This window comes from Aspergillus ibericus, assembly GCF_003184845.1.
Source record: "Aspergillus ibericus CBS 121593 unplaced genomic scaffold BO80scaffold_55, whole genome shotgun sequence".
NCBI lineage: Eukaryota > Fungi > Ascomycota > Eurotiomycetes > Eurotiales > Aspergillaceae > Aspergillus > Aspergillus ibericus.
The window spans coordinates 167,795-182,871 of record NW_020292153.1 but is presented as its reverse complement, the minus strand read 5'-3'; the positions used below and the strand labels follow the sequence as shown (position 1 = coordinate 182,871).

At 55.4% G+C, this 15,077-nt stretch overlaps 6 protein-coding genes across 6 annotated transcripts; 3 read left to right on the top strand and 3 right to left on the bottom strand.

Annotated features, from left to right (window-relative positions):
- Positions 1–32: 32 nt before the first annotated feature.
- Positions 33–2,098, bottom strand: BO80DRAFT_224264 (MFS transporter). The gene has a single exon (XM_025714419.1). The coding sequence runs from the start codon at positions 1,912–1,914 to the stop codon at positions 109–111; it is 1,806 nt and encodes a 601-aa protein (XP_025570921.1). The 5' UTR covers positions 1,915–2,098; the 3' UTR covers positions 33–108.
- Positions 2,099–2,942: 844 nt separating this feature from the next.
- Positions 2,943–4,612, top strand: BO80DRAFT_366089 (MFS general substrate transporter; the record flags this gene model as incomplete). Its single annotated transcript, XM_025716226.1, has 3 exons — positions 2,943–3,306; positions 3,360–4,240; positions 4,286–4,612. 3 exons carry the CDS (start codon positions 2,943–2,945, stop codon positions 4,610–4,612), a joined length of 1,572 nt encoding a protein of 523 aa, XP_025570920.1.
- A 269-nt stretch (positions 4,613–4,881) lies between these two features.
- BO80DRAFT_224275 (Zn(II)2Cys6 transcription factor) lies at positions 4,882–7,193 on the top strand. Its single transcript, XM_025714421.1, has 5 exons — positions 4,882–5,135; positions 5,182–5,835; positions 5,880–6,095; positions 6,140–6,435; positions 6,483–7,193. The coding sequence occupies exons 1-5, from the start codon at positions 4,975–4,977 to the stop codon at positions 7,079–7,081; spliced, it is 1,926 nt and encodes a 641-aa protein (XP_025570919.1). The 5' UTR covers positions 4,882–4,974; the 3' UTR covers positions 7,082–7,193.
- BO80DRAFT_224269 (uncharacterized protein) lies at positions 7,100–8,668 on the bottom strand. The gene has a single exon (XM_025714420.1). The coding sequence runs from the start codon at positions 8,461–8,463 to the stop codon at positions 7,306–7,308; it is 1,158 nt and encodes a 385-aa protein (XP_025570918.1). The 5' UTR covers positions 8,464–8,668; the 3' UTR covers positions 7,100–7,305.
- Positions 8,669–9,219: 551 nt separating this feature from the next.
- Positions 9,220–12,481, bottom strand: BO80DRAFT_429008 (uncharacterized protein). Its single transcript, XM_025720375.1, has 2 exons — positions 10,362–12,481; positions 9,220–10,314 (listed from the first exon to the last, which is right to left on the bottom strand). Exons 1-2 carry the CDS (start codon positions 12,361–12,363, stop codon positions 9,395–9,397), a joined length of 2,922 nt encoding a protein of 973 aa, XP_025570917.1. The 5' UTR covers positions 12,364–12,481; the 3' UTR covers positions 9,220–9,394.
- A 174-nt stretch (positions 12,482–12,655) lies between these two features.
- BO80DRAFT_429007 (uncharacterized protein) lies at positions 12,656–14,990 on the top strand. The gene is made up of 4 exons (XM_025720374.1): positions 12,656–12,834; positions 12,884–13,154; positions 13,204–13,813; positions 13,864–14,990. The coding sequence occupies exons 1-4, from the start codon at positions 12,680–12,682 to the stop codon at positions 14,766–14,768; spliced, it is 1,941 nt and encodes a 646-aa protein (XP_025570916.1). The 5' UTR covers positions 12,656–12,679; the 3' UTR covers positions 14,769–14,990.
- Positions 14,991–15,077: the final 87 nt, after the last annotated feature.

Below are 15,077 nucleotides of genomic sequence, written 5' to 3'. Positions count from 1 at the left end.
AAGATGGGAAAAAGAGAGTAGGTTTAAGAGAAGCAGTCTTATTAGTTCGTTATAACCTATAATACTTATCAAGGTAATAGAGCAGATAAAAAAAAAATTACATGATGCCTACTTCGCGGTAAAACGACTCCTCGCCCGCAGCGCCGCCCCATAATAATACAGCGCAAACATCCCCCCAATACATCCCACCGTCAAGCCGGCCAACAGACTGATGCCCGGTCCAACTCCCAGATTGACATACAATGGACGTGCAAATAGTACCGCCCCACAGGCCAAGGCACTCCGCATGAGATCATTCCCTGCAAACAGACTCGCCGCGTACTGCGGATAGGTCATGGGAATGTAAATGAAGATGCACTGGATGACCATGAAGATACCGATGGTGTAGATGAGAATCCCGACCACCGAGACGATCCAGTACACCGAGGGCCGGGAGGTCCAGCCAAAGAGGAAGAGTCCGATCGGAGGGAGGAAGCAGGCGAAGAGGGCGGGGATGAGTCGTCGTTCGGGGGACCCGATGCCTTGGGTTCGGATTTCCGGCTCGAACACTTTGTTGAGGTAGATGAAGTATAGCGGGACGGCGATGGCCAGGGCGACGGCGATGCTGAGGAAGACGAGGCCCATTTGTCCTAGATTGAAGTGGTACATGTCGATGTAAACGAGGGGGAACACCTCGAAGAAGGAGTAGTAGATGCCGTAGATGAGGCTGGTGTAGACGTTGACGAAGAGGATGGCGGGATCGAGGACGACGATTTGGAACGGGCGATAGAGCGCCTCCATGGCCACGGCGGTGACGGTAAGCTGCTTCTGGTTGATTTCTGACTGGGAGAGGAGCTTGTTGTTGCCGGTAATTCGACGCAGACGCTGGGCGCGGCGCAGGAGGATGGTGTCTGGGAACGTCTCCGGGAGCAAGAAGAACATCAGCACGAGGATCGGGGCGGACATCCAGACCGTCTCCCAGATGGACCAGCGCCAGCCCTTGACCGGGACGCTGAAGCCGGAGATGACCGGTCCCAAAGCCGGACCGAGAGTGGCAAACGCCGCCCAGGTGGTGAGGCCGTACGGGAGCTTGAGCAGGCTGTACACATCCCCGATGCTCGCACCGCCGGTCGCAAGACATGGACTACCAAAGAAGCCCTGGAGGAAGCGGAGCACGAGAAGTCCCCCGAAGGTGTCGACGACCGCAGCGCCAATGCTAAACACGATGAAAAGAGTAAAGGTGATGATGTACGGCGGGTTGCGTCCGACGCTGGGAATTTCGCTGAGGGGTGAAAAGAGCATGGGCCCGAAGCCATATCCCAGGACATACAGGGCCAGACCCAAGGAGGCGGCCGTCTCGGAGACGCCGAAACGGGCTTGAATCTGGGGAGCGCTGGGGGTGTAAATGGACGAGCCCATGTAGACGACTAGCGTGTAGAGATAAATTTGCGCGACGGTGAGCAGCTTCTTGCCCGAGGACCAGTTCTGTGGATTCTCGGGATCATGCGTGGTATACCAGTCGACCAGGATAGTGCCATCGGCGGTCTTGGTGGGCGCAATGGGTCGACTGGGTGCCGCCTGTAGGGCTTCGGTCTGCGTGGCCACCGAATAGAGACGCGCCAGATCCGATTGCGAGCGAACCTTTTCCACGTCTCCCATCGAAGGCACTCGACTCAGCTCTCGGTCCAGGGCTTCCGATCTGGAGGCATTCTCCGCCACGCCTTCGCTTTCTTCGTCTGCCTCTGCATCCGATTCGGGCTTCGAGGTCGGTTCACCGTCTGCTTCGTGGGTGAAGAGGGTCGGGGAGACGGCCCGATCAGCGTAGCATTGAGGGCATTGGAAACCCGGTTGCTCTTCCGGGTATGGTAAGACTTTGTTTCTGGTGATCCAGCGCAGCAATTGGCCGGCTGTGCTATTGCGGAAGAGGCCCTCCATTGGATAAGCGTGTCTTTCCGGTGAGAATGAGCTGGGATGCAGGAAGTATGATCATTGACCTGGTGAGTGACATTCCGCCGATTTATAGCTATACGAAGCTCTGCAGTTTGCTCATCAGCTCCGACAAAGGACGACATGGCATCCATGGGTATGCCATCCAGCATTACTCAGCGTATTGGTGGTTGCGATGAGGTGCTGTTGATTAGTGATCGTAGCCCAAGCCACGCGATCATTGATCGTGTCTGACACGAGCTGTGATGAAGTAAGCGTTCCATCGTTTTTGTTGGGCTGATAAGCATATCTCTTCGGGTTCCCACATTAATAATCGTCGTGTTGGATTCGGAGCAGTTGACAGAACAGGTCGGAAGATGCCAGCACTCTCATGGATTGATAATCGGGCGATTTTCATCGCCGCAAGTCAGGTGACCGTGGAGTGTCTGGGTTTCTGTACCTCTCCCCAAGTCCCACCATCTGGTATCACCCAGTCATCGCAACTCATCGGTTCATCCGCATTCATCGAAACAAGTGTCCGTCATGCTAGCAGTCAGCTCATTCCATCATCGATCTCCATGTGGATGAGCGTGGTTGACAAAGCACCCCATCCCAGTCGACTGTCTGCGAGAATTTGACCATCAAGGCCATATCGCAACTGTCAGCGGCATTCCAGTGAATTCCGGAGCAAGATATGGACGAGAAATGTGTCCGAGCCAGACGGTCGCGGAGACAATCGGGGGGAATTCCTCCGTGTCGGCCTGAGGCAGGACGATTAGCGCTGATTGGTGCCTGCTGATGGCCAATCAGAGGCAGGTAATCTGATGATATGTCCGACGCTTGGACCACCTCGGGCATATCTGGACATTTTGGAGCCTCGCTGGGGAGTCCGTGATGATACATTCATCCGGGTCGGAGATTTTATGCCTCGCAGTGACCAAGCATCGAATTCCCTCGCATATTTATACCTCTGCACCAGTTCTCATCATGTCCCGCCAAAGCAATTCGTTCTCATCCAGCGGTCCAAGGGCAACACCATGGCAACACTGCGTCAGTATCTCAGTCTGCGAGACGCCACCAGGGCCGATCTGGCCAAAATCCACTCCTATGACAGCTCCTCAGGCACATCGACCCCGGACGAAAAGGAATCGTCCCTCGTGCCCGGGGTTCAGATTTCACGTCCCGCAGAACACGACGGCTCCGTCACTTTCCTGGTCGGCTGGGCAGACGGCGATTTTCACAACCCTCAGAATTGGAGCCGTTCCAAGAAATGGTTCTGCACCATAGCAATCTGCCTGATTGCCTTGGCCATTAGTATTCCCGGAACCATTGATGCCCCGGTTTCGGAGGCCTTCAACGAACACTATGGCGTGGGTCCAATTGCAGGATCCATGACCACCGGTAAGTTGGCCAGAAGACAGGGTTCACTTCAAGACTGACTGGGATCCCGGCAGGCATGTATCTCATCGGGGTGGGCGTAGGCTCGCTGTTTGCCGGTCCTATCTCGGAAACCTTTGGACGCAATTTCGTCTACTTTACCAACCTGCTGGTCTTCATGTTGTTCATCTTGGCCAAAGCACTAGCCCCGAATTATGGCGCCGCCATTGTCTTTCGCTTCCTGACCGGCTTTTTCGGGGCTGCCCCGATGACGGTTGCCGGCGGCACCGTTGGGGATCTCTGGAGCCCGCTTGAACTCACTTTTAGCCTACCGTCGGTGACCCTGGCATCGTATTCCGGGCCCATCCTTGGCCCCATCATTGGTGCTTACATCCCAAAGTCCGCCTTTAATTGGACCGACTGGATTTCACTCATCATTGCCGGGACGGTATTTATCTTTGTGGCCGTGTTTCAGCCGGAAACCTACGGTCCGTTGCTGCTGCAATGGCGGGCCAAGCATCTGCGGGATCAGACGGGAGATGCCCGCTACCAGGTCGACGAGCAAGCATCCACCAGCGCTCTGGGTAGTCGGCTAGTTATCAATGTCTACCGCCCCTTCCAGATGACCTACACGGAGCCCATCATCCTAGTCTTTTCATTCTACCTGGTCCTCCTGTACATTGTCTTGTTCACCTTTCTCAACGGGTTCCCCTTCATCTTTACCGACACGTACGGAATCTCCACGTCGCTCACCTACATCATCTTCGTGGCCATGCTGGCTGGCGATGCCATTGCCCTCATGCTCGTTCCGATCATCTACCGCTGGACCAAGCAGGCAGCGGTCAAGGCTGCCGCCGAAGGAGGGGTCTTACAGGCAGAGGTATCCCTGTATTGGGCAATGGTCGGAGGCTCGATTCTCATGCCAATTTCGTTGTTCTGGATGGGATGGACTTGCTATGTAAGTGCTCTGCCTCCTTTACCGAAGCATTACTGACCATGACAGCCCGGAGTCAGCATCTGGTCCCCGATTCTTAGCACGTTCGCCTTTGGGTACTCTCTGGTCACCATCTTCACCGCGACGTACCTGTACATCTGCTTCGTCTACACGGTCTACGCGGGCTCAGCGCTGTCCTTCATGACGTTCAGTCGCTATGTCGTTTCTGGGGCGTTACTGCCGGCCTCCGTCCCGATGTATCAGCACATGACTCCGCACTGGGTCCTCACCATGGTGGGTATCCTGGCGACGATCATGGCACCGTTGCCGTTCTTGCTCTACCGCTATGGCCACCGAATCCGGGCCATGAGCAAGCATGTTCAAAATAAGGCTTAAAAGGCGATTCTCGACGCATGTGCATGGAATAAACGGTTAGATGTGGAGGCTTAATGCCAGTTGTCTGTTATATGATAATGTGATAGGACAAAAGTGGTTCATTTGAGACGAGCGATGTTGAACCATTATGACCAAGATAGATTTCTTTTCATATCTTAATTTCTGTTTCCTTCCAATCCCCCTATTTTTCTCATCCCTGTCAGGGACTCGATGGCTCCACCACGATCCTGCGGGGCATTAGCGTGGCGACTAGTGGCGGGACACATGCGCCCACTTTCAACCTCACTTGCAGCTGTCATCTCACCCTTGCGCCATCTCTCCATGCCTGGTCTTGCTGCGTGGTAAGCGATGCAACCGGTCGAATGGCTTCAACGACCAACAGCACCACGGCGGAGTCAACCGACGCCAGGGACGAGTCGCCCCAGGATGACACCTATGCCGCTCCCTACGGCAGTTCCTGCGTCAACTGCTCGCAGGCCAAGTGCAAGTGTATCTACTCCAAAGCTGGCGGACGCTGCCAACGGTGGGTATATACCCCTATCTCAAGCCCGGTAATAACAATTGTATAGGTGCCAGCGCTTGGACAAGGACTGTCGTCCGTCCGCCACCCGACGCTTAACCACACGGAAGTCGAATGTCTCCAAAAATGCTCCCAAGACAAGTCGGCTGGAGGACAAGCTAGAGGATCTGGTATCGCTGCTCCGGGCGGGTGTACAACCTGGGAACATCTCTACGACCATGTTGAAACATCTGGCGCAACCCTCGGAGACCCACAAATCCCCCAGCAATGCCGCATCGCCCTTGGGCCTGTCCGACTCTTCCATGACTAGTTCACGACCTAGCTCAGTTTGTCCCCCCCGTAGTCATGGTGCCGCCTCGACCCCGGAAGCGAGCATCGTGGACGGGGGCTCTGTATCTTCAGGACCATCAGCTGAGACGGAGGAACCGACGGGCGTCCAGGCGGAAGAATCCCTTACCTTTTTCATCACTCAGATGCTGCCGTTCTTTCCGTGCATGTATATCCCGCCAGGTACTACTTCACAGAAGCTCCATCGAGACCGACCGTTTTCGTGGCTATGTATCATGGCCGTGTCTTCCAAGATTAGCGCACAACGTCGTCTGCTGTTCGACCGGATCAAACAGATCGCGGCGCAGAGACTGGTACATGAGTACTCCTGTCGTGACCTGGATATTCTCCAAGGTCTCCTGATATACCTTGGATGGTACGTCCCCGCTCCGAGCGTCCTGGCATCGACTGACCTGTCAGGTCCAACCAACAAGTCTACAACAAGGCCAACATTTACGTGTTCGCCCAGCTGGCCACGGGTATCGTCTACGAGATGGGTCTGTTCAATCCCGAGGCAAAGGGAAAGCATATGCTGTTGTGCGTTCATACCGAGCCACACGAGAACCGTTCGGCACCTCCGCGCCACATTATGGAAGAGCGCCGGGCGGTCCTAGGGTGCTTTCTCCTGACATCCATGTAAGCCTGTTCCTAGTCACAATGGGACTTTTCTAACTCGTCAGCATCGCTACGTTTCTCCAGCAGAGTGATTCCCTGCGCTGGACATCCCATATGGACGAATGTCTTCGCCAGGTCGACGAGCAACAAGAATGCATTAACGATGGAATTCTGGTTCAGCAAGTCCGACTGCAATTGGTCATGGACAAGCTCAGCTTGGGACGCTGGTACGGGGGGTCCTCCAAATCCCTCGAGTCGATGCGACCATCGCCGGCCGTCTATCTTCGACCGATGCAGACCCAACTGCAGTCACAACTGCAAGTCATCATGAGCCGACTCAGCTCACATTCCAAGGGATATAGTGGGTGCTATTACACCACTACCAGACCATCCACTAATATGGCTTAGAGATCGTTCTTCTGCACCACTACAACACCTCGTTGAGTCTCCACGAGTCCGCTCTCACCAAGGGTTCCATTGCCTCCCTGAGCAACGTGACCTTCGAGCACCTGGACTACCTGTACGGATGTCTGGACGCCACCAAGTCATGGTTCGATGTGTTTTTGAGCATCCCGCCGATGGAATACATCGGGTTTCCCTTTGCAGTCTTCTCCCAGATGGTCCAAAACCTCGCCACACTCTACCAGCTATCCACCCTGGAAAGTCCCCTCTGGGATACAGCTAATGTCCGACGGACAGCAGATGTCTTGCAGATTCTGGATACGATCGTTGCCAACATGGGTCAGGTTGCCGCCCTCAATGGTCTGGTTGGTGAGCCTGGCGGCGATATCTTCTCGACTATCGCCCAGATGTATCATGCTGTGCGCGTTGGATGGGAGACGAGCCTAGGGTCAGATGCAGGGTCTAGTGCGACAAACTTGATTCCGTCGCTCTCTATCCCATCGCTTCCTGGAACGGACCCGTTGGCGGATGCGTTTCCTCTGATGGATGATAATGACTGGTTAACGGATATGCTGAATACGATGGATCCGCCGAACAATGGATGATCTTCTGCGGCAAATTAGTGCAGATCGTGCGAGCGGTTGATGTATCTGCCCTACAGTCCTCAACGACAGCACCTGAATGATGAGTCTCTCGGGCATTCGTCTCAAGTGGACCGCCGAGTCACACTTCGATATCATACGAACTCCCAAACTGAATGTTCCACAATTCCTTACATTAGTCCAAAACCCATACAGCATAACGCTAAACCAACCAATTACACATGCAACTACCCCGCCACCCTCAACACCGCCGCGGTCATCACCCCACCCAACCTCCGCCTCAACTCCCCCTCCAAAATCAAACACACCTGCTGGTTTCCACCCCCCACCGCTCCCTCCCGACAATACCCCCTCGCAAACACCTCGATCAATGCCCGCACCTGGTCCAACTCATTCACCACCTGCACCACTCTCCGTCGCCGATCAATCTCATCCCCCTCAGTCCCCTGCATCCTCCCCATCCCCACCGTCGGATCCGGATCATCCAAAACACCCCGATACCCATCCAGGATCTGCAGCAGCACCTGGGCGATGACCAGACCAAAGCTGGATGACAGCGCACAGGGACATCCCAGTACCAAAGTAATGGTATTCATTGCGTTTTGATTCAGCGGGACGATAGAGTCCACAGTCCGTGGTAGGACTGTGCTCTGTCGATGCAGACATGTCTCGGATGGCGGATGCAGCGATTGCAATATACTTAACAGCATACTCATGCACGATTGGTCGTGTATGATTGCACCCGAGGCTGGAGATACCCCCGACGATAAGGAAGGTGATGTCGAGGATGGTATCGCCACGATTTCGTACTCTGGCTGCTGGGTAACACCGCTCGGCGGAGGGGCAACATCGAAGAATTGATCGAGATTCTGGTTCAGAGTTTGCCAGTTCTGCACTGTCTCTCCCTCTGCTGTCTCAGGCTGACTAGCTGGTGCTGGTGCTGGTATATCCCCAACCCCATCAACCCCAGAAACACCAAGACAACCCTCCCCAGGAGACCCCGGAGAACTCTCCCCACCCGACCCCTCCACCTCCACACCCACCAACCTCCCCCGCGGCCTCCCCCTCGGCCGCAGCAACCCATACCGACACAACAGCCCCCTCGCCACACACCGCTCACAACTCGGACGTTGCTTGCTGCATCGAATTTTGGCTTTGGCGCAGGCGTCGCAGGTCTCTCGCGTTCGGGGGAGCGCTATGTATGAGGGTCTGGATGGGGTAGGTGGAGTGGTACTCGGTGTGTTGTTCATGAGTGGCATGGTGGGTGGGGATGTTGATGAGGAGTGGGGGGTCATGTTCATGATCATGTTCATTATTTGATGGTGAGGTATATGTATCAAGTAGGTAGTGAGAATGAATATGGTTTCAAAGCTGGAATGTACCATACTAGTAATAGTAATATGAAAATAGAGGGCGTAGGTCCCTCACGAATCCCGTCTGAAACCCCTTCCAGGTAAATGCCAATCCCGACATACTATAACTCAACCAGGACCTATCTACCCACAGACAAATCCCTACTCCCATTCCAATCCCATCGCACCATGCAAGAAACATCCCGCCAAGACTGAATCCCGGCGCGCGGAATCGAATCCCGTTCGAATCCCGGCGGTGAGGGGATACTGCCATACTTTACGGCATTGGGTAAGTGGGATGATTAGTGCTGCACGTGATTTATGCTTTGCAGTGCTTATGCACATGTATGCACATTAAGCAGTGGCTGGAATTATGATGTTTTTGGGTATTGCGTGGATCTTGGATTGGGTTGGTGGATGTGGAAAGCAGCGTAGGGATGTACTTATGAGTTTATACAATAGCTGTAGGGGTTGGTTTGGCTGTTGACTGCCTATTCTCGGTTATCAAGGTATCGATGTGGTTGGAGGCGCAACTACTCCGTATGGAGGGGTTAAAGGAGGTGATATGCGCAGAAGGTGGAGATTGGCTGGAATTGAAGGATCTGAGTACCTCGCAATATTGTCGTCAGAGCATGGTTTTGCTTGGATCTATCACGACGGTGTATGATATCTGAAGATTAGGGCAAGAATGCCTGTGGTGGTGTCCTGGTTTCGTCTGAGGTAATTACGTGTCCAAGTATCTGACCATCCTAGTAATAATGCCAGATCATAAGCTGCTTTTAGCCTTGGGGCATTCCTTCCGGTTGACTTTATCCCGGTGAGTATATTCATAGCAAAGTGATATGATGTCAGAAGCTCTAACTCTACGTGGGTGATTTACTAAAGTAATAGCAAAGTGATCTGCAAAGGCCTAGCTGCAATAGGCCTCGGCATGATAAAATAGTCCAATTGTGTCTGGCATAGTCTAGTCATCATCCGAGTCGGCATGATATTGGGGCTGCCCCCCGTGCCACCCTGCTGGGGAGGGAGTATGGCCCGCCAACACACGACTAGGCGTCGGGGATTGCGGCGTCCCATACGCCATATTCATAGCCTGGGAGCCCCATCTCGACGACGCTCCAGACTCCATCGGGAACTGCGGTGGCTGCGGGGGGAGAGAATTCGAATGCGGCGATTGAAAGCCCGGATGGAGGTGCGTCCCCCCATACGGTCCGTACGGTGGAGCAGACATGGGCGGGCCCGCAGCATGCCCACCCGTCCAACCCGGGCGGGCTCCATCCATGACCGGAGTGACCGGCCGGGGCGGCAGACTGCGGGGGACATCCGGACCCAGCGTGCTGTGGTCCTTTTCGGGCTTGCCGTGAGGGGAGAGGATGTAATCCGCGCGGGTCCCTTGCAGAAAGGCGGCTTCGCCATCACTCTTGCCCTTGACTTCCTGGAGATACCGTTCGAAGCCGAAGCCCGCTTCGACGACGGTCTTGAAGTGGCTGGCGTGGAGATCGAACGGCTTCGGGGCCTGCGACCCGAGACCCTTTTCAAACCGAGCGAGGGCGGACGCAATGAGAAAGGCATTGCGGATTTGTCGCCCATTCCAGACCCCCTTCCCACTGTCTTTGCCTGTCCGGTAGTGGTCTTTGGCGAAATCTAAGATTCCCGAGTGATCGACCGTCATGGGAGGCTGGCCGGTGATGCGACTCTGCTCGGCTTCAATCTCATGCAGCCGTTTGAGATTCATCTGCCAGATTCGCTCCGTTTGGGTTCGTTTCAGATGCGGATAGTATAGGCTCACATGCAGCCGGGATTTGAAGGCTTCGTCGATCGTCCCGACCCGGTTCGTGGTCAGAAACAACACGCCCGCGTAGTAGTCCAACACGCGGAGAAAGACTACCCTCGGAATTAGCACGCCATCTGGGAATGGAGAATCCACGTACCTGATACGAGGGCGTTCCGGTTCAAATCCGACGGGATCCGCTCCGTCAGAAAGACATCTGCCTCGTCCAGCAGCAAAACGCAATCCCAGAGCTGAGCCAGACGAAACATCTCCTTGAGGGATTGCTCGACCGTGGCCGGATCCAGGCCCAGATCCCCACAGGTAATAGGCAGCAGGGGCTTTTGAAACTCGCTGGCAAATGTCTCGGCCGTCGAGGTCTTGCCCACCCCGGGCACGCCATGCAGGAGAATGATCAGGCCCCGTCCCTTGTTGTGCACAATATCTTGGGTCGTCATGTGGTTGCCCGCCAGGTTGTAGATCTCCTTGCGACTGAAGTGCGACTGGATGAGCGCGCGGAGCATTTTCTCGTGGCCCTGGTTGATGATCAGGCTCTCAAACCTGGACTCCCCATACTCGATCAGGTTCAGGTTATCCACGTCGACGGCCACGAAGCGTCGGTCTTGGAGGGAGTACGCGAAGAGTCTCCGGGGAAGCAAGTAGATGTCCTCGTTGTTGAGACGATATTGTCCCTGCCTCCCGTGGATGAGATGGGCGAGAAAGGCATCCTGCTCCGAACAGTACTCCTTCTCCTGTTGAGACTGGGGATACACGCCGGTGTACCAGGTCAGCTTTTCTCTCGACTTGGCCATCTCCTCCCCATCGGCCCAACACAGCACCAGCTCGTCTTCAAAGTCCGCCTGGTCTGCCGGGACTTTTTCGAAATCAGGGAGTTGGGAGGTGGGCTTGCCCTCCGGATGCGCTTTGAAGGTCTCGGTGAAGTCGACGACCACATCGCCCGTGATGTATCGCAGCGTGGGATCCGACGGATTGGGTTCCGATGCCCAGCCCTTGTGAGTGACGAGCTTGGTGTCGATGAACGTCTGGAATGCCTCTCCCCGGTTCTTGGCGTCGTCGAGCAGGGTCTGCATATTACTGGCACACCGAATGGGAAAGACCGGCAAACTCGCGACGCTGGCAGTTCCGTCAAAGCGCGGGATGGTAAAGGCGTGCTGGATGCAGACGTACGCAAAGCCATCGTAGTCGATGCAGTATGCCTTCACCACGAATTGGTCGCTCCCGACCAGCGACCATCGGGAATACACGCGCCACAACAACTGATCGCCCCGATTGCTGCGCGTGGCCATTTCATGATTGGCAGCAGCTCCCGGGTAGACAATGATGTCTCCGGGCTGAAAGAGATGATAGAGATCGTCGAATCCCACCTCCCAGGGGTCCAAGGCGGAGAGGTTCGTCAACAGAGCGGCAAAGGGCATGATCTCCTGCTCCATGAAGTGCACGTAGAGACGCAACTGCTCCAGCAGACTCGGCCGGTTGGCCGGTTGCGAAGGGTCTTCCCCTGGATCGCCAGGATCCGGTTCCCCCTGAGCCTCCATTCCCACCAGCTTGTTTTTGACCTCCTCGAAAAAGAAGATTGGATCGGCAAAGGGACGATACAAGAGGGTCTGGCCCGTCCCGACATCGGATTCAAACAAGAGGTCTAGCAGGTTCTGCAACGGCTTGGACGTAACGCGCCAGGCCGCGACGTGGGCCCTGTTGAACTCGCCCGGCGTGGCATGAGCCTCTCGGATCATCTCCACAGCCCTCTGCGGCCTGGCACTTTCCAGCATGCGGGAAAACTGATCCCGTTCCTCGGTCGCTTTCTTCCGACCGTTGGGAAAGTAGAGGACTTCGATGAGGGGCTGACTGTCGGCGGGGAGGGCATGATAGGTAAATGGGATGTAGGACAGTTTCTGGACTTTGAGCTCAATGGGAGGCAGCGGTGGCCGTGAATCCTTCTGGCCGTCCTCGCTCTCCGCCACGGCATCCTTGTCTTTGGATTCCTTCACGGCTTGCTCCTCCTCCTCCGCGCCCTCCGCTAGATCGGTACTGGCGGCTGGGCCATCGGATCCCGCAGCCTTGCTCGCATTCTCCAGGCTCTGGAGTTTGCTCTCCACTTGGGCCAGACGCTTCTCCAGCTCCCGGATGTAGTTCTCGGTCGCCATGTCCAGGGTAGGGGGGAAGGTTGGAGATGATCAGAAGGGGATCCAGCGGAAGCACTTTCTCTGTCAGCGTTGATGCTTCTCTCCGCAGTCTGTCTTGGCAGATTCGCCAGGAGTCGCGGCGTGGGGACAACAACCAGGGCAACCCCTTCCCCTCTCTTTCGATGAATCAGAAGGCGACACGGCAGGATGGCGCCCAAGAGCCAAGGCACGCTAGCGACGGCGGAAGTCAGCTCAGCCTCGTCTTACCCTCCTGCTCCAGGATGAAGGCCGGATCTTCCCCGACACATGGAGGCGGCATTCTTTCCAGTCTACGATCATGGACGCGCTCCGGGGAACTGCAAAAGACCACAAGAAACAACTGGTGACCGTCTTTGTCCGGGAGAGGGCATCCGAATACCACGATGCCTTTGGCATTGCGTCCCCTACAACCAGCAGTGTAGGGCTGGAGGAGACAACCCTACCCGCATCCAGGTTAGCAAGGCCCGGTTCCGGGCTAATCCGGATCGCTAATACACCCCAGAGACCTGGAGGAGGCGCTCGAGGCCTACAATGCGACCGCGGACCCAGAGAGTAGATTCGATGTCCATCACTGCACCTGGGAGCGTGTCGTGGACGAACTCAATGGCGCGGAGGAGCGATACGTGCAGCAAGGCCAAGGATACCTTCATTTTGTCCGCAAGGGATTCCGAATTGCGGGGGACTATTCCAGTGCGATCACCCCATGGCTGGGATTAATTCCTTCCAGTAATGGGCTGGAGCTCCTGAGTGCCGGATTGACGGTCATCTTTAGCGTAGGACAAGATGCTCTCCATAGCGAGGACCGATGGCTGATCGACACAGATTGCCAAACAGAATTCCGACAATCGGGGCAAGATTCTCAATGCATTCCACAGCATCCCGGCCATCATCCTGCGCACCGAAGAGCAACAAAACCAGTTCGCAACGGTCCAGGTCTTAAGGGAGAAGGCGGTTGATCTGTACCGCGTCCTGATCCGGGCATTGGCGGAACTGATCTTTCTCTTTGGTGGCAACCGGGCGGGAGCGTCGTTGAAAACCCGCGCAAAGAGGATGGGGAAACGACTTATCGCTCCGGCATATACTGCCAGTCAGATCGACGAGATTCTGAGCACGGTGCAGCGCAGTACGGAGGAATTCGAGGCGTGTCGAGATATGGTCAAATCCCAAGTCCTCATTGATATCCACCACAGTACCACAGCCCTGCAGGCACAAACGGAATCCATCCACGATCGCACCCAGCAGATTTCATATGGAGTGGACGATCTCAATTATTCGGCACAACAGACCCATATCCAACTCGACGGCGTGCAGGGCCAACTGTCCGACCTGGTTGCGCAAGTCGAGGCGGTTCGTGCGGAGCAGTACAGCATGTACCAGCCAGGAATGGATGCTCAAGCCGCCTTGTGCCATTTCTTGCTGCATGATTTTCCTGGTATGTGTTGCCTGACCGTCCCTGGCCCATGCTGACTCGTGATGCTCAAGGCTTCTGGAATGCCATCACATCAGGGAGTATCCCGATGCCTCAATCGCAGTCTTTCCTGTCGAGGATGGAATTATTCCACTGCATGGGGGTTTCTCCCCGAGGCGCCCTAGATGACATCAACGTCGTGTTGAAGCAACACAGCGCATGTACTCCCGAGGTCCAGGCACAAAGCCAACAACTACTGTCCTCCGACGAGTTCTCCCGGTGGATGCAGTCCACCCATGCCGAAACGTTGTTCGTGCAAGGAAACGCCTCTACGATCGGACCTGGTCGGGTTTCGCCTTTGTCAGCCCTCTGTGCCACTCTGTCTCTGAATTTCTCCCGGAATTCCAATGCAATTGTGCTTCATTTCTTCTGTGGGGTTCACGATGCCCCCTATGATCCCGTTGCTGGACCCAAGGGATTGATTCGAAGTCTGATCGCTCAGCTACTTCTCACCCGCTCGATGTTCAATCTGGATTTTATCAACACTCGGTCCTTCAAGGAACTCATCGAGTCCCATTCCCTATTTGAGCTGTGCCACACATTCCGTCAGCTCGTCGAGCAACTACCCACGACCGCCACGGTGGTCTGCATCATCGACGGGGTGGCGCAGTTTGAATCTGCTGCCTGGCTGGCGGATCTCCTGGAGGTCATTCACACGATGAACCAAACCATCCATAATCCCGCCTTGCACCCCATCGTTAAACTGCTGATAACCACGCCATTCGTCCAGAGTGGACATACGGGGGGCGCCATCATGGCCCACTATTGGGTGACGCTTCGTAATCTTGGTGGGACACGGCCAATCATGTCGGACCGATCGCTCCTGTCGAATATGGGCCGGTTGGAGGAATATCGGATGAAGATGCAGAATAGTCGCCGGGGAGGGGAGGCGGAGGATGACTCCGATGATGATTTCTAGTTCTAGACGACTGACTCTGTATTCGCGATTCAGCCGGCATGTAATGACTCACGGGTATTTTTGGACACCACGCACACGGAAGGCACGGCCCGAGGCAGTCCTAAATGACTATTGGCCGAGCCTATGATCGCTAAGTCTAGTGGTATTTGAAAAGAACCAATGACAGACTCTGACAAGCCCTGAATGACCACGTCAGCAAGGGATGCATCGTGACCAGGACGCTGTATACACCGTTTCCTGGAGGATACGCCCACTTGCGTGGATTGTAATCTACTGGTGCAGGCCATCGAGGCCATCCATCCAGGTTGG